The sequence below is a fragment of the Peromyscus eremicus genome, chromosome 12 (assembly GCF_949786415.1).
Source record: "Peromyscus eremicus chromosome 12, PerEre_H2_v1, whole genome shotgun sequence".
Lineage (NCBI taxonomy): Eukaryota > Metazoa > Chordata > Mammalia > Rodentia > Cricetidae > Peromyscus > Peromyscus eremicus.
This window is the reverse complement of record NC_081428.1, coordinates 58,147,296-58,174,996: the sequence shown is the minus strand read 5'-3', so window position 1 is coordinate 58,174,996 and position 27,701 is coordinate 58,147,296. Positions and strand designations below refer to the sequence as shown.

Genomic DNA, 27,701 nt, shown 5'->3' with positions numbered 1-27,701 from the left:
GCAAACAATAATGCACATACAATATAGTATCTAAAAATTTACTTTTAATTATAGGTATGTGTGTGTACGCATGTGGGTGCAAGTACCTGTGAAGGCCAGAAGAGGGCATCAGACACTTCAGAGCTGAAGGTACAGGTGCTGGGAGATGAACTTCAGTCCTCTGCAAGAACAGCAAGTACTCCTAACGACTGAGTCATTCTTCTAGTCTCATCAAGTTATCTTAAATTCTCCACGCCTCCTAAACCCCTACTCTTGAAGGCACTCTCTGTTGCCATCTCCATCATCACCTCACATAGGGAGGGCTCACTGCAGCATCTTCACAGGATGTAGCAGTACGTCCTGTACACAGTCGCCTTGTTAATTTTCCAGTTTCAAAACAATGATTGATGCTTTGAAGCCCTTGTTTGACCAAATCCATCTAGTTCAAACTCCTCACAAGCTCACACCGTTTCTCCTACTGCCTCTAAGGCAATGTGAGTTTCTTTCTGGCTGTCTTTTCCCCCTCACACCTCTCAAGACTCATAACCACCCCTCTTCTTCGCTCATATCACTATAGCCCTTCCTGTTGCAATGGAACCTTCAGTAGATAATCCTAGCTCATTAAACTTTCCCTTTCTCTAAAATTCTTTGTTTGTTTGTTTGTTTGTTTGAAGACAGGGTTTCTCTGTGTAGTTTTGGTGCCTGTCCTGGATCTTGCTCTGTAGACCAGGCTGGCCTCAAACTCACAGAGATCCACCTGGCTCTGTATCCCAAGTGCTGGGATTAAAGGTATGCACCACCACCGCCCGGCTTTCTCTAAATTCTGAAGTCCATGGTGTACTGGCTCTACAGAGAAAGATAGGTTCAGAATCTCTGACCTATACTGTTTACTAGTAACTCTCACCACAGCAGATTTCAAGCTGCCAATATGGCATTTCCACTTTTTGAAGTTGGGAGGATTGCACAATACCAGCAGGACCCAGCCCAGCAGCACTCACAATCTGGTCTATAATCTAGAGCTTAACACATGCTGTACGCCCTCTAGCTGCATTATATGGGTTGGTTTACACACTGCAATAAACTAGCCCTAGGAAGCGAGCAGTTGTATGGGACAGATAGAAACCTGTTGGCACCACCTGGGGCAATATGATAAGCCAAAATTGGAGTAGTGGATGTGATCTCATTTAGGGTTGGTTAGCAAGAACAAATAAAAGAACAATGAAGGAGTAAACTGGAATGGAAATAAAAATCAGAGTGGGAGCCGGATATCGGTTATGTCCCAGCTTTGCACCTATGTGGCCCTTAGCAAGTACATTCCCTTCCTAAACCTTACATTTATTTCCTCTTCCATCCAGGGGTGATGCCGCACACTGGAAATTCCAGTACTTAGGAAGCCGAAGGTTCCAGGGAAGCTGGGCTATATAATGAGACCCTGTCTCAAACAGCAAAAGTAGGGGAAGTTCCCTCATCTATTTAAGGTCACTTCTACAATATGTCTTCAGTGCTCTGGGATATGGGTTCAACAGACAGAAGCAGCCCCTGGTCTTCTGCACTCTTAACAGCAATGAAAATACAGTCATTGTAAAAGCTGGCAAGTCAAAGGAACACAGGGCAACAAAACGTCCCTAAGGCATGAAGAACATTCTGGTCAATCCATTCACTCTTTGCCTCAATCAACCTACCGGAAAGATACAAAGATACAATGTCTCGGAGCCGGGGGAGGAGATGGACCAGTGGATAAGAGCATTTGCTATGCTAGCCTAGTTTGCCTCCTGGGCGCCTATGTAAAGGGCCAGGTCTGGCTACTTAGTGCTGTAACAGCCAGCGCTGTGAGGGGTGGAGACCGGAGGATCACTGGGGTTGGCCGACTGCCAGCCTAGCTCCAGGTTCAGTGAGGGAATAAAGTAGACATCTTACGTCCTTCTCAGGGCCTCACATGGGCACAAAAATGTGTACACAAACATCTGCATACAACACACACACATTTAAATAAAGATACAATGTTTTAAAAGTTGTATCTATTTTATTTAGCTTTCAGGAGAAAAGAGATGTGAAAACTCACCTTATATTTGCACAACCCAAGATATATCCTAGTGTCCTGCCATCAAAGCAATGTGTACTAGAATATTGATAAGGGCTGAGAATTTAGTAAATACAAGACAAAGCTAATCTGGTGCTCAGGGAAGCCACAACAGTTTGGGTGAGAAGTTATTTGGCCTCCAACTCTTCTATTATTGCTTCTTAAAAGAACCCACACTGCTCTGAGAAATGGATGGCAGCCACGGCCCCTCTCTCTGACTAGTACACAATCATAAACATCAGAACGTGATTTCAGAGGTTCACAAGGCCTCTCCTCTGTGATGGTGTCCAAATATTGTAAGTCAACAACTCTGACCTATATCTCTAACTACTTCCACACAACAATAAACAACGAAAGTCCATGAAGCCTCTATACTGTTTGCAAAGGGAGTCTACCCAGGACTGCCAATGGAGGCTGTTAAAGCACAGCTCTACTTTGTAAAACGAGTTGGGGGTATCTAAAACTTCATCCATCCAGAAGAGCACCTTATTCCGAATAATATTCTGGATAAGAAAATAATGCCCAAGTTAATTTTTTTTTTAAATGTGGAAGGGTGTTCTACCTGCTTGTGTGTCTGTGCATCACATATATACAGTGTTCTGAGAGGCCAGAAATGGTTGTCAGATCCCTAGGACTGCAGTTATAGATGGCTGTGAGCCACCATATGGGTGCTGGGAATTGAACTCAGATCCTCTGGGTGAGCAGTCAGTATTCTTAACCAGTGAGTCATCTGTCCAGCCCCAGATTAAAATTCTAACTGAACCATCATAAACGTGGTCAATGTTATCTATTGAATCACTTTTGGTTCTCGAAAATCCATTTGCCTATGAAAGTGTACTCCTACTTCACAAACATATCAGCAATTCGTGACTTCCAGCTCACATGAAGGAGGCCCAACTGCACTTGGGAGGATCTCTATAAGTTCCAGGCCAGCATGGTCCACACAGCGAGTTCCATGCCAGCCAGAGCTACACAATGAATATCTCAAAAAAACAAAAAGAAGCCCCAACTGGTCATGTGACAGTTACTTACACACGCAAATATCCCAGTAAGCAGCAGCAGCAGCAGCAGCAGCAGCAGCAGCAGCAAAGAACACGATAACACAGATTCACTGCCTCCCTTTGGTACTCACATTTTTGACTAAGTGCTGGACAAGTTTATTTAGCTTTGTGACTTAGGTTTATTTCTAAAGACAGGAGGGAATGATAAGACCCGAGGGGGCTGCTGTGGGAACCAGATAATGGATGTGAAAGTGCTTAGTAATAAAACAGGCAAAAGTAAAAGAAATCATTGGAAGGTGCTCATAACACATCACCCATTCACAGATCACTTGGAAACAGTTGCTCACAAAATCCTTGGTCTGCCACCAAATGTTTCCCTACCAGAAGTAAAATAAATTGTTGCAAGGAATTCTGTCTTGGTTAGAGCCCAACAGCGACATTACAAAACATCAGAAATCTGTGGAGACACTTTAGATTTCCATGATGTGTACTACAATCTCAAGTCTACAAAAGTAACTACTGTCAGAATTTCTTCAAGTATTAAGTGGTTTTTTTAAATAACTCACAGATTGTTGATCCTTTTGCTTGTACTGTTGAAAACTTTATAATACTTATTAAAAATGCACACAAGAGATTTTAGATGAATTAGACCCTAACTTACAGAAATCAAAACCAGTAATAGAATGAGGGCTCTCTCTCTCTTTCTTTCTCTCTTTCTTTCAAGCAGAGTGGGTGTTAGTGTTTGAGGGTATAATGTGGTCCCATTGAAACATGTCTACAAGTCGGTAAAATCTAACCTTTCATTGGCTATCCCTCAAAAGTATGCAACTATTCTACATTTGCTATTCTTTGCATTGCTTCATTTGCATTTACAATGTACATCTGCATTACCACAACAGCAAAAACGTGGGGCTATTCTTTCTTTAAAATTAAATAACTCTTTAGTGATTTGATGCCGTGGAACAAAAGATCATCATATATCATGAAAGCCCATAAAGATGATCAAAAGAGTAAGTTACCCACTAAAGACCCTCAAGATTCAAGCTGCAAGCCCTCTGATTTCTCAACCTTGATAATTCCAAGACTCTCTAGATTTCCTCAAGGTGGGACAGACTCGAAAAAACCCAAACGCTCCAATGTTTTTTAAGAAAACAGGCTACGGAGCTTGTATTATACATAACACTTTCCCCTAGGAAAGTGGAAGCACCTAATCGCACTATTGTTTAAAAGTAATGTCTTCCCACTCACATCTTTTTTTTTTTTTTTTGGTTTTTCGAGACAGGGTTTCTCTGTGTAGCTTTGCGCCTTTCCTGGGACTCACTTGGTAGCCCAGGTTGGCCTCGAACTCACAGAGATCCGCCTGGCTCTGCCTCCCGAGTGCTGGGATTAAAGGCGTGCGCCACCACCGCCCACTCACATCTTAAGAAAACAGTTACCTGTATTCTGTGAGATCTTCAAGTCCCTCACCTAAGGACGGACGGACAAGTATCTGAGGAGGAAGGCTCAACCAGAATAACGGATGGGGGACATTTAGGGTGGAAAGCAGAAGTTCCAGAGATAACTCTGAGCAAGAGCTCACAGGATAGGAGGACGAGGACCAGGTGGAGGCATCAAGGCACTAACTTCAGATGAGAGGTGAGTGGATGAGATCCAGATGCCAGGGTCTCCCCAGCATCCCCCCCTCCCGGTCCCCCCACGGCGGCAGTTAAGTAGGACACCCCACCGGTGATGCCCCCTCCTGCCGCCCGCAGCCCCGCGTCTCACCAGCCGCCAGGCGCAGGCCGCGGAGGCTCCCCATGGCCGCCTGCTCCGCCGACGCACAGCAGCCCTCCCTCGGCGGCCGCGGCGCTGGCGCTCAATGTCACCGAGCGCCCGCGTGGGCGGGGCGCTGACGGGGTGGGCGGGGCGCCGAGCGCGACGCAGCGGGCGTGAGGGACGTGCGGGAAGGGTGGAGGAGCGGGCCGGACGCCTGGCCTGCCCGGGCATGAGGACCGAGGAGAACGGGTGATGCCTGCCAAGTGTGCAGGGCTGAGTGGTGGTTGAGGACGGTACAAGCGAATCACACACGCGGAGGGACTCGAAGGCCAGGGCCCTACGGCGTGCTGGCTCCTGGAATGTCCCCAGGGAAGCCTGCTTTCCACTTATTTAAAACAACAACAACAAAAACCATTTAGTCATTCTCACCGCTTGCCCACCCTCACCGTCCCAAACGCCCTTGTTTTTCGACGCTTCTTCGGGGTCTCGTTCCTCCGTCACAAGCACCCCTACGCTCTAGGAACGGAGGGGAAAGGCTTGGAGGAGGACGAGCCCCCGCACTCAGCTCCCGGCTCACACGACTTGCTGTCAGGCAGCTCCGCGGACACCTCTGCTCCGCGGTGATTGGCCAGCTGCGGGGTCCTCGCGGTCGTCCAATATGGCGGCGCCCAGTGGCGGTGTGAACTGTGAAGAGTTCGCCGAGTTCCAGGTGATGAGGTTTTTCCTCACGTGGCGAGCTTGTCCGGCCTTTTGTCCCCAGATCCTAATTCGTGCTTTGGCCTGGGAGGGAGTCTAGGCAAACTGTGGGGAAATCAGGCGGTTCCGAGCTTTTTTTTTTATTTTAGGGGCACCTCTGGAGGTCATGGGGGCTAGGGGTGGCCTTGGAAAGCGGAGCTGCTCAGGGCAGGGAGGTGGCTGAGGTCCTCCGGCTCACTCCGGAGTGGTAAAGCCGAGCTCGGAAGCTGTGGGTAGGGATTGTAACAGTTCAGCACTTCCCTGAACTTAGTTCCCAGCTTCTGCCAATCCTCTCCCACTTCTAAGTTGAGCTTTTGTGGGAGAGGAAGAAGTGAAAGAGGCCTTGGATAGCTGATTAAAAACAAAATATTTGGCATGGTGCCCTGTTTTGGTGAGGCAGAACATTTGGAAGCTTGGAGGGAGGGTTAATTCTAATATCTGGTCTGTGCTATTACCTTCTTGATCCTGACACTTAAGGGGAAAAAATGTATCTTTTTGTACTAAAAATATCAAAGGTCCAGAACTTAATACTCACCCAAGAATTGAAGAATAATGATCTGGATGTTGATCAATTCGGAAGTTACCGGTGACGTGTTCTGTTATTAGAGTTGAATTTTTTTAAAAAAAGCACAACCTTTAAAAGTGTATTTTTAGCTAAAGAGAGTGAAAATTCGTTTCACATGTCATCGTTGACCTAGCTGTAATAATCTTAATACTTTGAGGTGTTTGTAGGTAGTGGTATTCATGAAGAAAACCTCATCAAATCAATTTATTTGACAAACAGTTTTGCCAGGAGATTTAATAATTAACATCCGAGTTAAAAGTCAAAACACCCGATTCCCCAGAACCGGCCTTAGTGTGTGTTTAAACCTCCTTGTAAATAAGCATTATTTTTTTGCACTTCTTCGCCGATAGGACCAGAACATCCATGAAGATGCTATAATAATGTAAAACATTAGGATAGCTTTTAATTTTAGGTGAATTTGGTAAAATTGTAAGACATGGTTGACTGGAATTCTCAAATTGTTAATCAGAGTTTACATTCTTAAGAGCTGTTAGATCATTTTGTGTGTAAGTCTCCTAACTATGGAAAGCCCTGCACTGAATACCAGGGGAAAGAAACTGAAACTTAAGGTTTTTTGTTTGTTTGTTTTGTTTTTATTCTAAATATTAGGTAGGATTTTACCCCATAATTATGAAGTGTTGAAAGAATTGTACTGTGAATGCTCTTGTACCCACTGTCTAATTCTGTAGGCAGTGATTTGCTATTATCTGCCTTGACTGTATTTTTATTTTATGTGCACTGGTGTTTTGCCTGCATGTATGTCTGTGTGAGGCTGTCAGATCTTGGAGTTTAGATAGTTATTAGCTGCCATGTGGGTCCTGGGAATTGAACCTAGGTCCTCTGGAAGAGCAGTCAGTGTTCTTAACCTCTCTATCTCTGACTATATACCTATTTATTCACCTCTCAATCCATTTAGTTTACCTTTTAATTTGAGGAGTTTCAAAGTCAGTTGCAAAAATTGAGTACTTTTAAATATGCTGCATGCATATCATTATCTGGAGTTCAGAGTTTACTTACTAACTTGGAGGGCTATATTTTGCATATGATGTAGTCAACAGGTATTTATAAATACTTGTCATAGTTTGACACTGACATATACTTGTAAGGCAAACTTCTATCTACATCAAAATGAAAAAGTTTTCTGATGGGCTTTCCTGGGCAATCCCTGTGCCTTTCTGTCCAGTTCCAACTATTAGTTTATTCTGGTTTTGTTTTCACACAGCTGTGTGTTTTTTGGTTTTTCGAGACAGGGTTTCTCTGTGTAGCTTTGCGCCTTTTCCTGGAACTCACTTGGTAGCCCAGGCTGGCCTTGAACTCACAGAGATCCGCCTGCCTCTGCCTCCCAGTGCTGGTATTAAAGGCGTGCACCACCACCACCGCCCGGCCTAACTTTCATTTCTAAAAGCTCTGTCTACAAGGACTTAGGGCTTTAGCGTTCACTCCAAGATACACAATTTAGCCACACCCAGGTATCTACCAGCTACCAAGCTTTAGGAGATACCATGGTGGACAGGGTATGACACGAGGAGCTTTAAGTGAGGATTCAAACCTGTAGAAGACACTGGAGCTATGAATAAAATGCCTAAGAGCTCATAAAGAAAGAACTCAAGAGGTCACAATTGAGTTGGGCCTTAGGTAATACTGGTTGAGTTCTAGGCAGAGGTAATAGTGTGCAGTACATTTCCTGTACAGTCATGCACTGCTTAACAATGGGGATATATTCTGAGAAGTGTGTTACAGGTGACTTTATGTTGCACATATATGAACATAATTAAACCTTATATAGGTTTAAGTCAGTCCTTGTCATGGCTTCTTGATACAACTGGGATGCAGTAGACAGGTCTGTGAAGCTGTGTAAGTAGAAAGAGAATACTCTAATGATGGAAAGTATAGCTCCATAAGTACACAGACCAGTAACAGTCACTTATAACCATTGTCAAGTATTACACTCTGTACATGATGACATTTGATACACTTTTGTACTGGGCGTGGTGCCTCACAACTTTAATCCTAGCAATTTGGAGGCAGAGGCTGTGGGATTCATCATTTTTGTGGCTTTGGGATGTCTCCTTTCATGAGTAACTTTTGTGTCCTTCTCTTCTGAATTTAGAATCTAAGCTATGTGCAAGATCTAAACGTGTGTCAGTCCTTTCAAGAACCTGATCCTAAAGTCTCTGTAGACAGAATCTTTGACTTGTGCTTTTATCCCCAGATGCTTCTCTCTCCCAACCCCCTTTCCATATGTGTTGTGTATTTGAACCCTCTGCCTCGTTCCTTAGGCCTGACTTGTTCCTGAACACATGTCCTTGTCAATTCCGTGCTTCCTGCCCGCCCCTGTCACTTTGAAGTACCTTCCTTTCTCTCCGGCTGAGACCCAAGTCATACATCGCTTGGACAGAATCAACTCACTGTTCCTTTTCAGAGTGTTTTCTTTCTATTAGGAATATTTGTTTAGGTGCACATAATTGATTTGAGTTGACTTTAAACCCCCAGCCTGTGTCCTAGGTCCTCCTGGAGGTGACATAAGGGCTTTGATGCTTCTTCCACTGGGAGGAAATGGCCCTGGTGGGATGTTTATAGTCTTTTCTTATTCTTTCTCCTTTTTCGTAATCTATGAAATTTAATAATAACTTAAAATTCTCAATCCTGGAACAAGTGTGTCATCAGTTCAGATATTATTGTATTTTTATTTCTTTTTTAAACTATTATTGTGTGAATGTGTGCATGGTGGAAGCATACAGGTCATGCATGTGTGGAAGTCCAAGGAGAGTTTGTGGAGTTGGTTCTCTCCTCCCACCTTTATGTGGGTTCCAGCATTGAACTCAGGTTGTCAGACTTGTGTAACTTGCACCTTCACCTGCTTGGCTCTGTGCACTTAGCTCCCTGTGATGGTAGAAATGTTCTACATTTGTGCTGTCTACATGTAGTATTGGTGCTAACATGTAGCTCTTCAGCTTGTTAATATGCTGCTGTAATTGAAGGTTTTAAGAATTATTTATATTTTATCTGTATGGGCATTTTGCTAGCATGTAGAGGGCATCGGGTCCCCTTGGAACTGGAATTAAAGACAATTGTTAGTTCCCATGTGGATGCTGGGGATGAACCTAAGTTCTCTGGAAGAGTAGTCAGTGCTCTTAACCACTGAGCCACCTCTCCAGCCCCCATAACTGAAGGTTTTAAATTACAAATTTCAGTTTAAATAACCTTACATGCTAGTGTCTGCTGTATCAAAAGCCTGACCTTAGGTCATAGGTTGGTAATCCACTAGAACACAAGAAAGGAAGAAGATAGTCTACTTGGCAGCCCTCATTTGTAGATTCTGTTGATAAGATTGCAGAAGTAGTGGGTGGGTTCAGGGCTAACAAGATACTTCAGCAGGTAAAGTGCTTGCCACACGGGCCTTGTTATACCTGAGTTGATTCCCAGAACCTGTATAAATGTGGAGAGAACCAAATCCACAAAGCTGTCTTCTGACTACATGCTCACCATGGCATATATGCACCCCCCTGCACTAATACATTTTTAAAGAGGTAGATTCATTACCCAATTAATGCAGACAAATTACCTAATTAATACAGACAAAAATTGTTGTGTAAAGGCGTGACTAGTATGTCCACATTGTTTTATTGGGAGGATTTGTTTATCATGGTTAAGTTATAGCCGGTATTCAAACGCAAAAGTGGTTAAAGTTCAGCATCAATAAAAGCTCAGCAAATGTTAAGCTGCATAATCTTTTGCCTGGATTGCTGTGTCACCCTTCCAGCCAGTCTCCTTACGTCTGTGCTAGTGTCCAGTCCACTCTCTAGGCAGTCCTTTCAGAACACAAATCTGGTCATATAGTCCCACCATTCTTAGAGCATTCACTCATTTTCTGTGCTTCTCAGAAAATATTAAAATCCTGCAACGTACCCTCCAGTAGTGAGTCTCAGCTTACACTGTATTTTCTCATGCATTCAACATTCTATGAGGGGCATTCCTGTAGTTCTTGAGCTCTTAATGATATTAAACCTGCTATAAATTTCCATCCCAGTTTATAACCCCCATGACAGTAACCCCCAGGCAAGATTAGTGGTTATTAAAAATACCACCAGGACAGAGTTACCTAAAGACATATTTGGTAATTTGTTAATTGTACAGAAATATTACATTGTATGGTTTAAAAACAAATCTTTAAAAAAATATTTATATGTGTTTTGCCTGCATTTATGTCTGTGTACTACCTACATGTGCCTAGTGCCCTCAGAGTCTAGAAGAGAGAGTGAGATTCCCCTGGAGTTACGGATGGTTGTGAACCACCATATGGGTGCTAGGAATTGAACCTGGGTCCTCTGGAAGAGCAGCCAATGCTCTTAACCACTGAGCCACCTCTCTAACTCTAAAAACAAATCTTACACAGCCTTACATTTCAGTTTTTATTTCAAAGGGATGAGTTGTGTACAGGGGGTTAAATGCTTTGTAGACAAGAAAAAAAAACTTAGAATTCACCTACTCATCATCCTCTTTCTCCTCATCCTTCTCTTTCTTGATCTTTTCTGCCTTGATGATGTCAAGGAGACACTGTCTTGCAGTGCTCTTCTCCATCCTTGGGCTTTTACATTCTTCTGACATCTTCTCTGTGGTGTCTGAGCTTTGGAGTGAGTGGTACAGATTTTAGGACCAAGCAGCCAGTAGTCACCTATTGTCAGGACTTTGACCAATTAGGAATCTGTGCATTAACTTCCACCCACTACAAAAAGAAGCTTCTCTGATGAAGACAGAACAGCACTAGTCTGAGTATAAACCTAAGTGTTTAAAAGACGTCTTAACAACATGTTCATTTAGCAAAAACAACAGTAGTAGGCTTCCTTTTAGGGGCTATGACCTCTTTAGCCATGGTTTCTTAACCAAGGTTACAGTACCCGGTATGAATTCTATGGAGCAGGTCTCAAATCCAATCAGGAAACAGTTGGTTATGTCTTGCCTGGCAAGTTGTTATTGTAATTTATGAGGCCCACAGCTAGGCAAGGTTGTTTATGACTTCTTCCCTAGGAGCCTTCATAGCACCTTTTGGCACTGTGAAAGCTAGCCAACAGGGAGGATGCTTCGTACATAGTCCCATCTTGGTGTCTTTATGTCCTACGACCAAAGTGTATGGTGTCTTCAGCAATTGGATCTTACCATGTAGTCTGCTGGGCAGCCAAGAGTAATAATAATAACTTGTATTATTTTGGGGACCTTTAGGGCCTCACTGCTTAAAGGAGGTATCCTACAGTTGGCATTGGGATTTTTATATAATCTGTGGCTTCTGGGAAGACCATTATCTACCCACCCATGCAGGGTACCTCCTTTAAACTTTTTTTTCCCCCGAGACAGGGTTTCTCTATATAGCCTTGGCTGTCTTGGAATTCACTCTAGAGCAGGCTGGCTTCAAACTCACAGAGATCCTCCTGCCTCTGCCTCCCGAGTGCTGGGATTAAAGGCATGCGCCACCACTGCCTGGCTCCTTTAAACTTTTAAAAAAACAAATTATATTTTTAAATAACTTATAAAGTAGCTTGCAATTGGGATTTTTCCTAAGTCTTAGTTTGGGTTAACACTTCCCTTTAGCCTGTCTTCTCTGCCTTCCTGCCTTCCATCCTGCTCTTGCTTAAACCCCAGTCTTCTCCCCTCGACTCTCATATACCTTGTGCCCTACTGTCCCACCTCCTTCTCTCTGATGTCCCCTTTCCAGCTCTCTGTCCTCTGCAGGCACCCTGGTTAAACATGCTGGTGTAAGATTTGAAGCTAGAATCTGCACATGAGAGAGAACATCTGGTCTTTGTCAGAGGCATTTCTTCATCTCCCTACCCAAAATAGCTCTGAGCCCCAACTTGATCATAGTTCATTCCATGAGATTGGCTCTCTCTTTCCCACAGTACTTCTCTATCTGTCAGCAACCCAATACAGTGTGAGTTAGTAGAAGGATGAACTCTGGTACTGTCACTGCTGTACAGTTCAAAGAAGAAAGTTGCCGAGAACGTTCCTGGCCAAGGAAAACTATCCAAAAAGTACAATTGAAACTCGGCCTCAGAAGATAAGTTCACTGTGTGCAGAGGAAAAGAAGTTGAAGGAGATTGTTAGAGGGGGATATGGGAAAGGAGGTCATATAGAAGGAGGTTAGGTTGGCTTGGTCTGCTACATTTTTCCCCTACTAGAGATAGGATCTTGCTATGTAGCCCATGCTGGCCTCCAACTCATGATTCTCCTGTCTCAGCCTCCTGAGTGCTAAGTTCACAGGCCTGTGTCCCCACACCCAGCTTTTTTTTCTCTTTGACTCAACAAGTGACTCATCATTTATTTGGAATTTACTATTCATGAACATTATACCACTACATTATATGGCATACTATTTAAAATGGTAGTTGCCCAGGGACTATGTTGAGATTGTCCCCTAAGAATTATGGTTTGCAGAGAATACTATCAACAAAAGTAGGCACAGGAAAAGGAGACAAAGTAATGAACTTTGTGTTATTTGCCTGTGGCGTTTCCTTGTTTTCATTGTTTGTTTTATTTATTTGGGGAAGGGAATGCTTGTGCATGGTATTCAAGTGAGTGGAGGTCAGAGGACAACCTGTGGGAGTTGCTTTTCTCCTTCCAGCATGTGGTCTGGGGATTGAACGTAGGTCACCAGGCTTGCCAGCAAGTGCCCTTATCTGTTGGGCTTTCTCACAAGTCCTTGCCTGTGACTTATTAGTCTATGTTATGAATATTGTGAAAGCTGTTTTGTTTCTGTATTGAGATCATGAGCAGGCTATTAACGTATTCAGCTGTTTAAGGTGAATTAGTGGTAGGACATAATTTAGATTACATGCTCTGATTAAATGGACAAAATGGTTATAATTGGCCACACCCTTGACTCCTTCACAGACAGAGTATTTATAGAATTATAGAATTATTAAAAATGTCTTCCAGGAACCTGGAAGTGATGGAGCACTTGCCCAGCATGCATGAGGACTGGGGTTTGATTCCTAGGACTGGGGTGGTGTGGATTCTTCAAGGCATTTTTAGTAACAAGGCAAAATATTCACAATATGTCATTTTAAAAAATGTTACATAGTATCACAATTTCATAATATATTTATACATAAAATATGTATAAAAATAATAAACCTACTAACATATTACTAATGGTTAACTTACTAATGGTTAATTAGTAGTTAATTACTAATGGGTAATTAAATATTTTTTCAAATTTTTCTAAAAGGAAGGTGTATGTGAGGGGGCACAGTAAAGAATCACTGAAATGGCCACTTGGTAAGGTTAAGGGGAAGGATCTTACTGTGAATAAGAGAGAGAAAAAGAAAGAAGACTGGTTATGACCAGGATGGGGGGCAGAGAGTGACAGAGACAGAGTGTGAGAGACTGTAACAAGAGTTAGGGAATGGGGGAGAGAGAGGAAGATGAGTAACTGGGAGGAAGGAAGGGCCAGGGGGCTAGTGTGTGGACTTGGAAATGTGAGACAAGCACCCTGAGTGGGGACTGAGGGAGCCTGAAGGCTGGCGGGCTCTGCGACCATGTCCCTTCTGCCAGAGGCAAGAGAAAGGAGTCCTTTGGCAGATGGGAACCAATTTGACAAGTTCCTGAGGAGTGCTGTCTTTAACTGCCAGAAATCCTTCTGTAGTCCAGCTTGAGCTCATTTCTAGATCTGGGGGCATCCTGAGGCTTGACAGATGGTAACACTAATGATAAGGAAAGTTTTTAATACATGAGAGGAAAAAATGCACGTGTTGGCTTCAGTCAGGGGTTTAATTTGACCAAGGAAAGGAGGGGGTGGTATGTTGAAGGAGACGATGGTCTGGTGAAGTCTCCTCTAATACGTGTCAAGGTTAAATGCTAACTTGGAAGTGTTCACAAAAAAGTGTGTTTGTGGTTTAGTGTAATTGTTTTCTCAGCAGGTTTTCAGTGAAAGTGATGGGTTTTGTGTGGGGAGTATAAAAAAACAGAAGTGTAGCCCGGCAGTGGTGGCGCACGCCTTTAATTTCAGCACTGGGGAGGCAGAGGCAGGCGAATCTCTTGAGTTTGAGCCCAGCCTGGTCTACAGAGCGAGTTTCACATCAGCCAGGGCTACACAGAGAAACCCTGTCTCAGAAAAACAAAAGTAAAAATAATTAAAAAAAAAAAAGAAGAAGAAGAAGAAGAAGAAGAGAGAGAGAGAGAGAGAGAGAGAGAGAGAGAGAGAGAGAAGTGAGCCGGGCGGTGGTGGCGCACGCCTTTAATCCCAGCACTTGGGAAGCAGAGGCAGGCGGATCTTTGTGAGTTCGAGGCCAGTCTGGGCTACAGAGTGAGTTCCAGGAAAGGCACAAAGCTACAGAGAAACCCTGTCTCGAACCCCTCCCCCCCCCCAAAAAAAAAAAGAAAGAAAGAAGAGAAGTGTATACTGTTAGAAACTCAGTCCCATTTTCTGTTAACTGAAGACAGCATGGCTCCTTTAGTGAGGTGTGAGAAGTGCCGTCTCACAGTGGGGCAGGTCTGTGATGTGCAGGGCACCCAGAGCTCTCTTTTCTTTTCTCTTATGGGACATGATAGGTTCCTGGGGATGAAACTCAGGGCCTCACAGGAGGTAGGCAAGTGCTCTACTACTGAGCAGCATCCCCAGCCACTCAGCAATAATAGATCACTTTTGGTATTACTTTTCTTTGGATTGGGTTTTTGTGAGTTGGAGACCTTTTCACGGAAAGTAGAGCCTTGAGAAATGTGAACCACGGTTACTAAAGAAAAGCTAAAACTAATTCTTACTTGTTCACTGAATTAAAGAAACCAAAGTATGATTTTTTTTTTTTTCTTCTAGTAGCAAAACTGCTTTGTTTTTAATCACAAGAATATTTACAGTCGTAGTTTAGAAAGTCAGAGAGGGCTGGAGAGATGGCTCAGTGGTTAAGAGCACTGACTGCTCTTCCAGAGGTCCTGAGTTCAATTCCCAGCAACCACATGGTGACTCACAACCACTTGCAATTAGATCTGGTTCCCTCTTCTGGCCTGCAAGGACACATGCAGGCAGAACACTGTATACATAGTAAATAAACCTTAAAAAAAAAAAAAAAAAAAAAAAAAAAAAAAAAAAAAAAAAATAGAAAGTCAGAGAACTTCGGGGTGAGGCCGGCGGTGTGCTGCTTCCCGTCTGAGCTGACTGGTTCTGCCCATGCAGGACTGGAGCAGTGGCACTCCTGCTTGTGGAGAGAGAGCCTGTGGTGTCCAGCTTGGAGAACCCTCTTTGGCTGTGTGCTGGAATTGGAAGACACGGTTTGCTGGGTATCATTCCAGACAGTGGGGTTCACTGTTGCGCCACAGAGCTAGACTCAGCCCTCTGTTAGAATGACTATTCCATGTCCTACCCGTTAGCCTTGTGATAAAGACACTTCGACTGTACTGTTTGGCTTGTTTTCCTCATATATGAAAGAGTTATAAAAAATCCAAGACTTGTTGCTTAAATATTTAATTTTCATCACTTAACACTTCATTGAGATTATGTTCTTTTTTTTATTTTAAATATATATATAGGAATTACTCAAGGTGATGAGGACAATTGATGACAGAATAGTACATGAATTAAACACTACGGTTCCAACAGCTTCCTTTGCAGGGAAAATTGATGCCAGCCAAACCTGTAAACAACTTTATGAGTCTGTAAGTGTATTTTTTGAGTCTCTCTTTTGTGTTTCTTTGATATCTTTCTTTGCAGACAAAATAAGAAGTTAATTGACTTGTATCTGAACTGTGAAGAGCTCATGTCATCTTTTAAGTTTCCTTGTGGACACTTGAAGGTTTCTCCAGCCCCAGACAGTATGTGGCATAGGCACAAATCTGAAGAAATGGTTGTAAAGAGTGGGAGCAGAGTTGTTTTGGCCTGTGCATGCATGGCCTTTTGCTTAAATCGACAGTATGCCTGAGATAACCACAAGGACCTTGAAACAGTCAAGACAGGAGTGAGAGAGAGAGGACTTGAATGAATGAATAGTACCAAGAGGCCAGGCAGCTAATGGCAGGGAGAGTGAAACACACTTTTTATGTCAGGAATGGAAGAGTGTGGCAGAAAGGGCCGAGAAAGCCACAGAGACTAGTAAATCACCCTTCCTGATGTTTTGACGCCTCTGATGTGGAGTTGCTCAGTACCTGCTTGCGTCTTCTTTTGAATTCGCAAAAGCAGAAGGAAGTGATGGCGCAGCTGTACTGTGGCTTGCTGCTGCCCTCCATTAAGTTGGAAGTTAAGTTCAAATAGCTCATGCCTTTTTATGTTCTCCCCCACAAGTTTACTGTGTGGATTTCTAGTTAGAGGAAAGCCATTATTTAAATCTACAGTACATTTTTCAGGTGTGGAAAAAAGTCATTTTGTGGACAGACTTATTCATATGAATTAAATTTAGAACACTACCTACTGGCATCTAGGTTTTGTTGTGGTGGTTTTTTTTTTTTAAGTATGTCATTCTGTTGAACAATCAGGTAAATACCGTGGTTTTAGGAAATTGGATGATGTGGTGGTTAATAAAGATTTAGTCACTGCGAGTGAGGGTGGGTCCAAGACCTAATGAACCATGAGATGTTTGACAGTTCCCTCATGTCTTGGTGTCTCTGACTAAAGAACTAGAAATATGTGATCAGTCTAGGATGCTCTCCTCCTTCCTGCTACCTGTATGATTCCCTACTGTTGAGTTCTTCCCATTTATAGTCTTCTGTTAGCAAACTGATTGGTAGTATCATGCTTAGCAACATGAATTCTAGGACTAGATCAAACCTCACATCTGCTGCTTCCTAGGGTGGTGACTGAGCATTTTGAATAACTTCCTTTTGCCTCAGTTTCATAGAGTTGTAAAAGATTAGTGAACCAAGAAAGCGCTGGTCTATGTATTTTAATATGCTTGCCAAAGTCATTATTATTGGTCATTATTTGATTTTAAATAACGTTGCTCTGGAGATGGAGGCCTGCAGAGTGCCCAGCCAATAAGAGCCACTAAGAGCTTTTGTTGAGTGTTGTCTCTTTCGAGGAGTCTGGAACATCCAAGTTGCTGCTCGTAGTCTCCCTGACTTACGTTAGCGCCTAGTCCAGCTTTTGTGACTAAAGAAAACATTTTTGTTCCCTAATGGTGACCCTTCTTTATAGGAAAGGATATAGGAGCTCATACAAAGCATGAATTTAGAAACTCTAACCTCGAAAGGCTCCTCATAGTAAAAATTAGATAATTCCACAGGTGTGAGTGTAAGAGGACCTTGAACCGTGACCGTTACACATTGCTATCCAAGACAGATGGAGAAAGACTTTACTGGATGGTTACTCTAAGAAGGGGTTATTAGAATCATTCTGTCAGTTCTTCTTGCAATCAGCACACAAAACTGATGCAACCACTAATGTGTGCCTCTGGTTTTCTTTATCAGTACTTTAAATTTTTGAGAAGACCTTTGATGGCATAGTCAAATAACATTCTTTATGTTTCTTTGCTGTAACTAAGATATTCTCCACATCACTTAGTGCACAGCCTCTTCCCCTTGTTAGCAACATGAGACTGAAAACAACCACAAAAGACAGAAAGGAGAGACTAGCAACAAGTGTTGGGGAGGGTAGATGTAGGGTCCAGGAGCACAGTCAGGGAGTGGCGAGGAGAGCAAGGACAGGTGCAGGAGGCGGCAGGGAAGCCCAGCTGGGCACTCAGGAAGGAGGAACGGGAGACAGCCTGGCCTGGATTGTGGGAGGAGACAGCCTGACCTCGTCCTCTGTGCCTTCCCAGGCTTTCCCTCTTAACCTGCTGTTAGGTGATTTAGCCAATTCAACGTGTTCTCCTCTAGAGTTTCAATTTAAAACACTTCTGAAGTCTTGATTTTTTTTTTTCTAATACAAAAATGTAACAAGTTAATGTAATTTCTTTCCCTCTTTTCATCCTTTTGTTCTTTTAGTTGATGGCAGCTCATGTCAGTAGGGACAGAGTTATAAAGAACTGTATAGCCCAAACCTCAGCAGTAGTAAAACATCTCCGAGAAGAGAGAGAAAAGAACCTGGATGACTTAACGTTATTAAAGCAACTTAGAAAAGAACAGACAAAGGTAAGTTGAGCAGACTTTTTGTGTTGAAGGCAAAGATTTCCCAAACATAGCCTTCAAAATAGAGTTTTAATATGAAAAATTTCAAGTAAGTTATGGTTATTACTTTTAAAAATGACCAGGACAGGGTTGGGAGAATGGATCAGTGGATAAATTATTTGCTTTGCAAATACGAGAACCGGGGTTTGGATCTTGACAACCTCTCTAAAAAATTGGGTGATAAGGGCCTGGAGAGATGGCTTAGTGCTTAAGAACACTGGCTACTCTTCCAGAGGACCCAAGTTCGATTCCTAGCACCCACATAGGCTCACAACTGTCTTTAATTTCGGTTCTAGAAGATCTGATCTCCCTTACTGGTATCTACAGGCACCAGGCATGTACATGGTATACAAATATGCAGACAGAATACCCATATACATCAAACAAATTAAACCACCGCAAAAGAACCTGGGTGGCATATCAGCCACCTGTAATCACAGCCCTCCAGAGGCGGGCAGGAGGCCCCTGGGCAAGTTGGCTAGCTAGACTAGCCAGAATTGGCTCGAACCAGGTTCATCCAGAGACCCTGCCTCAGTGTTGTCTAGAAAGGACACATGTCATAAACTTCAGTCCTCCACTCGAATATGCACACTTGTGTTCACACAAACCTACAAAACACACACACACACACACACACACACACACACACACACACACACACACACACGAATGCACACATGTACAGGAGAGATGGCCAGAAAAGTAATGGCTTGTTATCAGGTGGGCTTCACATCACACTTAGATGTTGTAATGCATACTTTATAAACAGATGCAGTACAGCAGCTAGGGGAAAATTAACATGGAATTGTATTTTATTTCTATTCCTGTGATGTTTTCCAGTGTTAAAGACAAAACATCAATGCTGACCAACCCCATATCAGAAGCTCTGTGAAAAACTTCTGTGCCTGCTTACTTGAAACATTTCTTCATGAATTTGAATTTGAAAATATTTACCTCTTTCATTCTGTAAGAGTCTGCTGAACTAGAATACAGATTCCTTAAGTTCTAGCTATTGCCCTCTTGAGCCATAAAAACACAGTGCTAGTTGAATATAGTGAACACCTCAGTGTGATGTCCACCCAACTCTGTAGACAGCGAGGGTTTTGGCCCTCTCTAGATTACCTTTCTACACTTCACAGCATCCCTGCAGTGGTTTTACTTCTGAACATATTTTGGTCCAGCTAAGTGGCAGATAAGGATGCCTGCTGCCAAACCTGAAGACCTGATTTTGATCTCTGGAACCCACATGGTGGAAGATGAGAACTAATTCCCATAAATTGTCCTCTGACCGCCAGACCTGCTCACTGTGGACAGACAGACAGACACACAAACACACCCCACACAGTAAATAAATGAATGAATTAATTAATTAATGAATAAATAATAAACGAGTGTAATTTTAAAAGTCAAGTGCTCACTCAGGGAATATGTGAAAGGAAGCTTTTTCCCCATGTAGTACAGTTAATGAGGCAGAATCATTGCTCTGTAGCCCTCGTTTGTGGCTTATCAAGAAAACAGTTGTGCTTTGGTGTTCTGGGAGTCAGTTCCAGGACCCATCCTCTGCCCACCAGGGAGATCAAAGTCCACAGATTCGCGAGTCCCATGTGTAAAGTGGCTTAGTGTTTGCATTAACTTCCTCCCTTCACCCTCCCTTGTGTTTTAAGTCATTCACAGATTGCTGACAGCAGCTAATACAGAGTATTCATGTTTGCTACATATGTAATTCTCCCCCAAAACATTTTTGACCCCCAATTACTTGAATTAATAGATTATACAGAAAGCGGACTATAGTTATTACATGGAATACATTGCCATCCTTTTTTAGAGGGAGTTTTAGGTATCATTGTAATTTTATGTAGTTCCAGACTTGAGAGAAAAGTTGCAAAGCAGTGTGAAGAGCTCCCGTGCAGAGTGTTCACCACGTTCCCTTGCTGGTGACAGCTTTACAGTCTTCACCTTCCCTCCCGCTCACCTGTGTGCACGTGCATACTCTCCTCTGGAGGATTCCGAGCACTTGTTAGATATGCTGTTTCTTGTTTTCAGTTATTACTTGTGCGTGTGTACCCTCAGAGGACCACTTGGAGAGGTGGTTCTTTCCTTTTGGCATTTGAGTGCCTGGGATTGAACTCAGGTCATCAGACTTGGCAGCAAGCACCTCTGCCCATTTGGCCATCTCGCTGGCCCCATTGGCTATTTCTCAATAACAGGGACTTCTCTTACATGACCACCGCACAGTTGTCAATACAGTCGTCTACTTAAGAGAGCACAGTGGGCAGCTTATCGTTCTCGTGGGTCAGGTGACTGAAACGGCAATGTGGAACGTGCTTTTTTTAAAGTAGTTGTAGAACTTGGTTGGCGTTTGTTTAGCAGATGTAACCAGCTGCATGGGGGCACACAGTGACTAGGCCAGGCCGCTGTGCTTTCTCAGTTATTCTGCTAATTCAGTGTTTCCCTGGAGACAGCCTCAACCTGTGTTTGTGTCTCTCTTGGTCCATGAATACGGCTTAGGTCTCTGTTCCATACTTGCTTTTTCATCAGGCAGTGATTGGTATCTCCAGATGGTGAACTTGTTAAAATAGCTCTTGTCTCACCCCCTTGATAGTCAGGATTATTTGTATGTTATTTTATAAAACTGGTCAGAGTCTAAGTCGCTTTGAGATTTCTATTTCTTGAGAGTGTGACTGCAAACCTGTCCTCCGCTGTCAGGAAAGGTCATCCTTTCCAACTAATTCATCAGCTTAACTAGTGAGGGAGGAAAGGGACACAGGCTGAGCCATCCACATAGCCCAGTGGGTCCTGCCTGGCCAGGAGTGGTGTGAACATGCAGCAGCCATATCACCCTTACATCCTGGATTTTGTTAAAGATGTTGACAGGGCATGTGGGGCAGGACTGCTAAGTCATATAAATCAGAGTAGAGCTACCCTTGCTAGTGAAGTACAAAGTTCAGCTAAGCCCTATTATTCAGGAGTGACTGTGTCTGTTTGCTCAGCTCTCACATCTGCCCCTTTGCCCTCAGTGCCTGGAAAGCATGGCCACAAGGACTGCAGGGAGGGGCATTGGAAGCGATGGGGAATAAATATAAGGTCTGCTTCCCAGCCAGTAGGGCACCTGTGAGTAGTGCTGCAGCAGGTGGGGGAAGGAAAGAGAGGCCTTCAGATGTGCCAGCTCTTCCTCACTCGCTGAGGATAAGGGACACCAACTGGTATCTCTAAAGCTAGTGAGTGGTTAGGATTTAATAACCTTTAATTATCAAACATACCATCTTTAAGACTCATCCTCCACAAACTTTGTACAACCTACTCAAGCCTTTTATATGTTAGGATTCTTGTTTTTATATTTTCCATTTAGGAAAATTCCAGTCATTTTCTTTTACTATATAAAATCCTTTTTATCTAAAACAATCTCATCCTCATCCCATCCTCCTTTTCAAATATGAGCTAGTTTATTCTGGAGCTAAATATGAGTGCCCATAGCCTGGGAAACTTGGAGCTAGATCATCCCAGGTTTCATATTCCAACATGGAAGCAATTTCATGGAGGTTTTTTTGGGGGGGGGCGGGGGAGTGTTTCGAGACAGGGTTTCTCTGTGTAGTTTTGGTGCCTGTCCTGGATCTCGCTCTGTAGACCAAGCTGGCCTCAAACTCACAGATCCTCCTGGCTCTGCCTCCTGAGTGCTGGAATTAAAGGCGTGTGCCACCACCTCCTGGCTCATGGAGTTTTTATAATAATAGAACAAAAAAAAGTTTTTTCTTTATAACTTTTCTTACCAAAAGTTCCCTCAGATTTACCACCTCCTTAACATTTTTCTGACCTACTTACTGTTTCTTCTTTAAATAAGAGCTGAATCCAACTTATATATGTGGCACAATGTGGCAAATTAAGATTATCTGTACCCTATTGGTATCAAATTTCTGGGGTTTTTTTTTTCTTCTTTTTTTTTCTGTTGCTCGTCTTAGGCAAACTTCTTAACTTCTTGGACTTTATAGTACCCCCTCCAGGGGTGGGAGTCATGGAACTTGGGAATTAGAAGTTTTCCATCCCCACAAGCACCTGCAGAGATGTCTGTACCTTCAGCAGCCAGCACTCTTTGTAGACAAGAGAGGGCAGAACAGAGCCGGGAAGCTTGCTCACGTGCTAGCCTTGTAACCGCAGTGGTGGGTGCAGAAGATGTTTCTTGTCCTTGATGTGGCAGTAGACAATAGGAGGCCAGGTTTCTGAGTGCATCCTCGCTTCTCCATCATCCCGCATGTGACACCGTCAGATTGGGAGCTCCAGGTATCTAGCAGGAATCAGCCGGGGAAGCCCCTTTGAGGCAGTCAGCTGGAGTTCCCATTAGGAGTCCCAGGCAGAGCAGTGTCCCCGTGACACTTCCAAGTACAATAAGAGATTGTACCAGGTGGAGATAACCTCACCAGGTGGGCCCTCACTGCCCAGCAGGAGCTCCCCGAGGAAGTGGAGGCAGTCCGCTACTGGAGTTCCCAGGTGCTGGAGTTCCCAGGTGCTGGAGTTCCCAGGTGCTGGAGTTCCCAGGTGCTGGAGTTCCCAGGTGCTGGAGTTCCCAGGTGCTGGAGTTCCCAGGTGCTGGAGTTCCCAGGGAGCTCTCTCTCCACGGCCGGCCGAGCTCCCCACTTCCCGCTGCAGGCACTTTTCTGTCCTGAGATAAGCAGTGGTGGTCTATTAGAAATGGTTTCCTTTCGGTTGTTTTCAGGGAAACTTTTCACTCTTGGGCTGCTTTGCTGTACTGTCTCTCCCTGTCAAGAGTTGGGCCGGCCAGCCCATTCCTAGACAAGGGGCCTTGGAGGATGGATAGCTTGAGATAGACATGCTGGGATCTGAATTGTGGAGGGGCAGTGCTTCCAGGACCAGTGTCTCAGAGAGCTCAAACAAAAGGGACAGTTTACTAATATAATGTTTATTACACGTGTTCTTCTAAATGTTATTTTATCTTCATATTGGATGTGATGTGTGTGGGTATGGTCGCCTGGGCTGGTGTGTGTGAGGCCAGAGGTTGATGTATTCCTCAGTCACTTCTCCACCTTATTTTTTAAGGCAGGGTCTCTTACTGAACAGGGAGCTTGCAGTTTTAGCTAAATTGGCTGGCCAGCAGTTCCCTAGGATCTGCCTGTCTCCACCCCATCCCCACTCCCCAGCACTGGGGTTATAGTTTTAACTCTTTACAGTTCAGAATTTCTGTTTTTTTCCTTTCTTACAGTTGAAATGGATGCAGTCAGAACTAAATGTCGAAGAAGTGGTAAATGACAGGAGCTGGAAGGTAGGAAATAATGTTGGTTCTTGTAGAGAAACTGAACCAGCAAGGGACAAGCAGGGGAGGGGCAGGAAGTGTAGGACAGAGAACCCCGGCACACTGAGGGTGATGAGTGCTGTTAACTTCTGTGTGGAAGCACTACAGTTTACAGGCAGACAGGATTCTGTGACCTACTACAGAACGGATTGCATGCATTCTGTGGATCCCCAACACTAATTATGGCATACATATATTCAGAGTTTTTAATTATAGTTAGCTGAGAACTTTCAAAGAAGTTATTTGTTAGAATTAGCCTTTTTGTGCAGTTACTTTTCCAAAACCAGAGTTGCTAGCATTATTCTGCAATTGTGTTAGTTAATATTCATTGAGTCTCGTAAATGTAATTACACAGGGAACATTAGTGGAGTGGAAACACTTAGATAAATAAGTTCTGGAGAAGGAAAGAATAGGCGAAATGAGCTCCACCACACTCTAGCTGGATCTCTCTGACCTTAGAGACCAGCTGCTGGGCACTGACCAACTTCTGACATTTAGTAACTGTTTATCTCTTCAGGAGTTTTGTTGTAGAAATAGTTTTGTTTCAAAATTTTCACACACACAAAAATTAATCATTAAGCAGAGGTGATGTTTTGGCATCTTGGTATATAACCGTCCAGCTTTTTTTTAATGCATGTTCAGACTTGTTAACTGTTTTTAAAAGTCATAAATGAAATCATCATCTACTTACTTGTAGCCAGTGTATTTCCTGTGTCATTACATAATTACATCCACCTTTAAAAAAAAATACAGCATGTGAAGGCATGAATAAATTATGGACTGTAAGTTGGCTGCTTTATGGCATTTCTTTATCCTGTCTTCCTTGCCAAAATGTAGCCTATACTTGTCCTTGCATCAGCATAGGGCTATGCTGCTTGGAAGATTTTTAGCAATGTTTGTCTATGCATACCTTCTCTGAAAAAGTCATAAGTTATTCTGGGACTATGATGGGAGAGAGGTTTGGTGAATATCTGGCTTTAAAGAGCCAGTCTAGAGGATTTCGGTGTGTGGAAAGTGTGGTAGATGGTAGAGGGAGTGAACAATTTTGTATTTGATATCCCAAGTGTTCTCAATATGATGGGATTACATTCCTAGTAAACCTAAGTGTTCCCAAGACGCTCAACTTGGGAACTTGGACTATACTTAAGTATTAAGAGAGAATATTCTTCTGTGTATCATTAGCCCACCAAAAAAAAAAAAAAAAAAAAATCAAAATTTAGCCAGGCATGATGGCCTGTAACTCCAGCACTTGGGAGACTGAAGCAGGATTGTGAGTTTGAGGCCAGATCGAGATACATCGTAAGTTCAAGACCAATATTAACTACAAAGCAAGACCTTGTTTCAAAAACCAAATTCAAAACACACACAGTTATTAAAGGGTGTTTAATAAAGGTATTACAGTGGCCAGGTGGTGGCTCACACCTTTAATCCCAGCACTTGGGAGGCAGAGGCAAGCAAATCTTTGTGAGTTCAAGGCCAGCCTAGTCTGCAGAGCGAGTTCGAGGACAGCCAGGGTTACACAGAGAAACCTTGTCTTGAAAAAAAAAACAAAACACAAGCAAATAAAGACAAAAGGGTGTACAGTGAACACCTGCCTCGTGCTCTGAGGTCCTCCACATGGAGGGGACATACTTACAGATGCTTGTGTCTTCCCTTATATTGAGTGTGTCTCCTTTGCTGACAACAGAAGTATTCTGTATGTGTTTTTCTTAACACACATCAGAAACCTTTCCATGTAAGAATGTTAACAACTTACATTTTTTAAACCTTTTACTCCTGTGAGTGGCTCTACCAAGATTTTTATGTAGCATAGCCCCATTTAGTCATGGCATTCTCTCAACACTTACGTTGTTTCAGATTTTAGGAAGCAAGGTGAACAAAACAAGAAATACATAAATTCACATAATTTAGCAGAAGACAGGTCCAGCCAGCAAATGGCCATTGAAATTGTCTGGTCATCATGCTTAATTTGGTGTGCCAAAGAAACTTACTGTTTCCTGAGCCTATTGACCTAGATGAGATGGTGACATCCTCCTAACCTATGATCTGGATTTACATCCTGGTTTATACAGGATGACTGGATGACTTCTCTTTCTGTTTGAACATCGTAGGTGTTTAATGAACGCTGCCGAATTCACTTCAAGCCTCCAAAGAATGAGTAGAGAGAGTTTTCTTTGTTTTGTTTTTTGTTTTTAAAGACCTGGTCATCTCATCAACTAAGCATGACAGATGTCAGCAGGGCGGGCTCCCGAGGATGGTCTTCGAGCCAGAAGGCCAAGGCCTTTGGTTGACTTCAGCCCCTTTTAGCCAGGACCTCAAATCTAATTCTCATAATTATAAAGTAATCAATTGCTATTTTATACTGATTCTGTAAAAATGTTTTGTAACTATTAAAATAATTTTCTGACTCCGTGTATATACTTATTTGGTGGCTTTGCAAGTTGAGACAGCAGGTTCTCCAGGTCATTGTGCCTGTTTGAGTTTCACAAATGGATTGGTATGGATGTGGACCTCTTTAAAAGGGCAGAATCAGGCTGGAGAGGTTAGTGGTTAAGAGCACTGGCTGCTCTTGCAGAGGACAAATTCAATCCCAGCACCCCCACACAGTACTCACAACTGTGTTATCGCTCTAGTCCCAGGGGATCTGACTCCCTCTTCTGGCCTTGGTCAGCTGCAGGCACACATGTGATGCAGTCATACATGCAGCCAAAATACCCATGCTTATAAAAATAAAACGAATCAGGCTGGATCCTATATATACAAACAAATTCTCTGATTTTTCTTTTTAAAAAGGGGCATTGTGACAGGTGCCTGTAATCCAATCCCTTGGGAGGCTGAGATGGCCAGCCTGTGCTGTAGAGTGAGAACCTGTCTCACAAAAACATTTGAGTCAGACTGCACTCCTTTAATCCCAGCACTAGGGAGGCAGAGGCAGGTGGATTTCTGTGAGTTTGAGGCCAGCTTGGTCTACAGAGTGAGTTCCAGGACAGCCAGGCTATACAGAGAAACCTTGTCTCAAAGTACAAAACAAGAGAAGAGCATTTATCTAGTTTTTGCATATAAAACTGCTTTGGGCTGGAATTGTTTTCTAGACAGTTTCCCATGGATACAAAAGAGAAGCATCCATGGAAAGGGGTAGATGACTAACAAGAGCCCTGTTGTTGAGTAGAGGGCTCCACCAGTGAAGGAAAGTACATGGTAGTGTGGGGTATTAGCTTTCGGAGGCCACAGAACAGACCGTAACAGCTTCGCTGCTTAATGTCATACTATTAATACTTGCTGTGTCACGGTCCTCTGCTTCCAAAGTCCACACAGGTTGGACTGGGACAGGGTTCTTTGCTCGGGGTGTGGGAGCTGAAATCCAGCTTGGAGTGAGACTGGCGTTTGTCTGAGTCCCCAGGGAACACTGCTTCTGAGTTCATTGAGCTTGGTGGCAGAGTGTAGAGTGAGTGAGTTGTAGAAGCAAAGTCCCTGTGTACTTGCTGGCTGTGTGGTACCATTCTGCCAGAGGCCACCCGCATTTCTCAACACATGGCCCCTTCCGTCTTCACACTGGGGCAGTCTCTCTGACTTCCTTTTCTGCCGTGAGCCAGACAAGCTGCCTTCAAAGGGTGTGTAATTAGCTCTACCACAGTGCTGCTTTTCTTGAACTCAGTTGGTTAATCTGCACATGACTTTTGCCACGTAATGTAGCAGTCACAGATGTGATTAGGGCAGGACATAGGTGGTGCCAGTTTGGATTCTGTTTACAGTCACGATCTAAACTCACGCCACATGGCTCTGGCTTGTCTGGCTTCTGGTAGGCCTGAGCCTGCAGGGTCTTGATCTTCATCAGATTATGTTCCTGGAAGTTAGCCCTGGAGGCGTAAGCGGTCCTGTTTTGTTGATAGAACTTTTTGGAACATTTACTGTGGGTGTTTGTTGGGGATACTGAGATATTCCTTTAGGACTGGGAGTGTCACTCAGAAGGAGAATGCTTACCTAATAGTACAAGGCTCAGGCTTTGATCCCCAGCATGACAGGGAGAGGGAGAGGGAGAGAGGGAGGGAGGGAAAGGGGGGAGGACAGGGAGAGAGTGAGAGACCATGTAGTGATGCACACCTTAATCCCAGCACTTAGGAGGCAGAGGCTCTGAGTTCAAGGTCAGCCTGGTCTACTTAGTTCCAGAGCTACATAGACCCTGTCTGGGAAAAAAAAAAA

The 27,701-nt window shown here is 43.5% G+C and overlaps 2 protein-coding genes across 6 annotated transcripts in view; one reads left to right on the top strand and one right to left on the bottom strand.

The window, feature by feature from the left end:
• The window catches only part of Fam162a (family with sequence similarity 162 member A), a 28,688-nt gene extending 23,614 nt beyond the window's left edge, over window positions 1-5,074 (bottom strand). Inside the window, exon 1 of the mRNA XM_059276785.1 lies at window positions 4,825-5,074. Coding sequence (XP_059132768.1) covers window positions 4,825-4,858 — 34 coding nt within the window. The 5' untranslated portion in view covers window positions 4,859-5,074. The remainder of the gene's footprint in view (window positions 1-4,824) is intronic.
• Window positions 4,982-25,908, top strand: Mix23 (mitochondrial matrix import factor 23). Of its 5 annotated transcripts, none has more exons than XM_059276787.1 (5): window positions 4,982-5,524; window positions 15,632-15,757; window positions 18,017-18,163; window positions 23,412-23,471; window positions 25,613-25,908. In XM_059276787.1, exons 1-5 carry the CDS (start codon window positions 5,474-5,476, stop codon window positions 25,661-25,663), a joined length of 435 nt encoding a protein of 144 aa, XP_059132770.1. In that variant the 5' UTR covers window positions 4,982-5,473; the 3' UTR covers window positions 25,664-25,908. The 5 variants fall into 5 exon arrangements, with proteins under 5 accessions (XP_059132770.1, XP_059132774.1, XP_059132772.1 ...); XM_059276791.1 differs by lacking the exon at window positions 4,982-5,524 and adding an exon at window positions 7,752-7,855; XM_059276789.1 differs by lacking the exon at window positions 4,982-5,524 and adding an exon at window positions 7,842-7,955.
• Window positions 25,909-27,701: the final 1,793 nt, after the last annotated feature.

Bases quoted from the DNA above. Each gene is read 5' to 3' on its own strand.
- Mix23 (XM_059276787.1), top strand. From the start codon at position 5,474: ATGGCGGCGCCCAGTGGCGGTGTGAACTGTGAAGAGTTCGCCGAGTTC. The intron at 18,164-23,411 runs GTAAGTTGAGCA...CCTTTCTTACAG, and splicing joins TTAGAAAAGAACAGACAAAG to TTGAAATGGATGCAGTCAGA. The intron at 23,472-25,612 runs GTAGGAAATAAT...TGAACATCGTAG, and splicing joins TAAATGACAGGAGCTGGAAG to GTGTTTAATGAACGCTGCCG.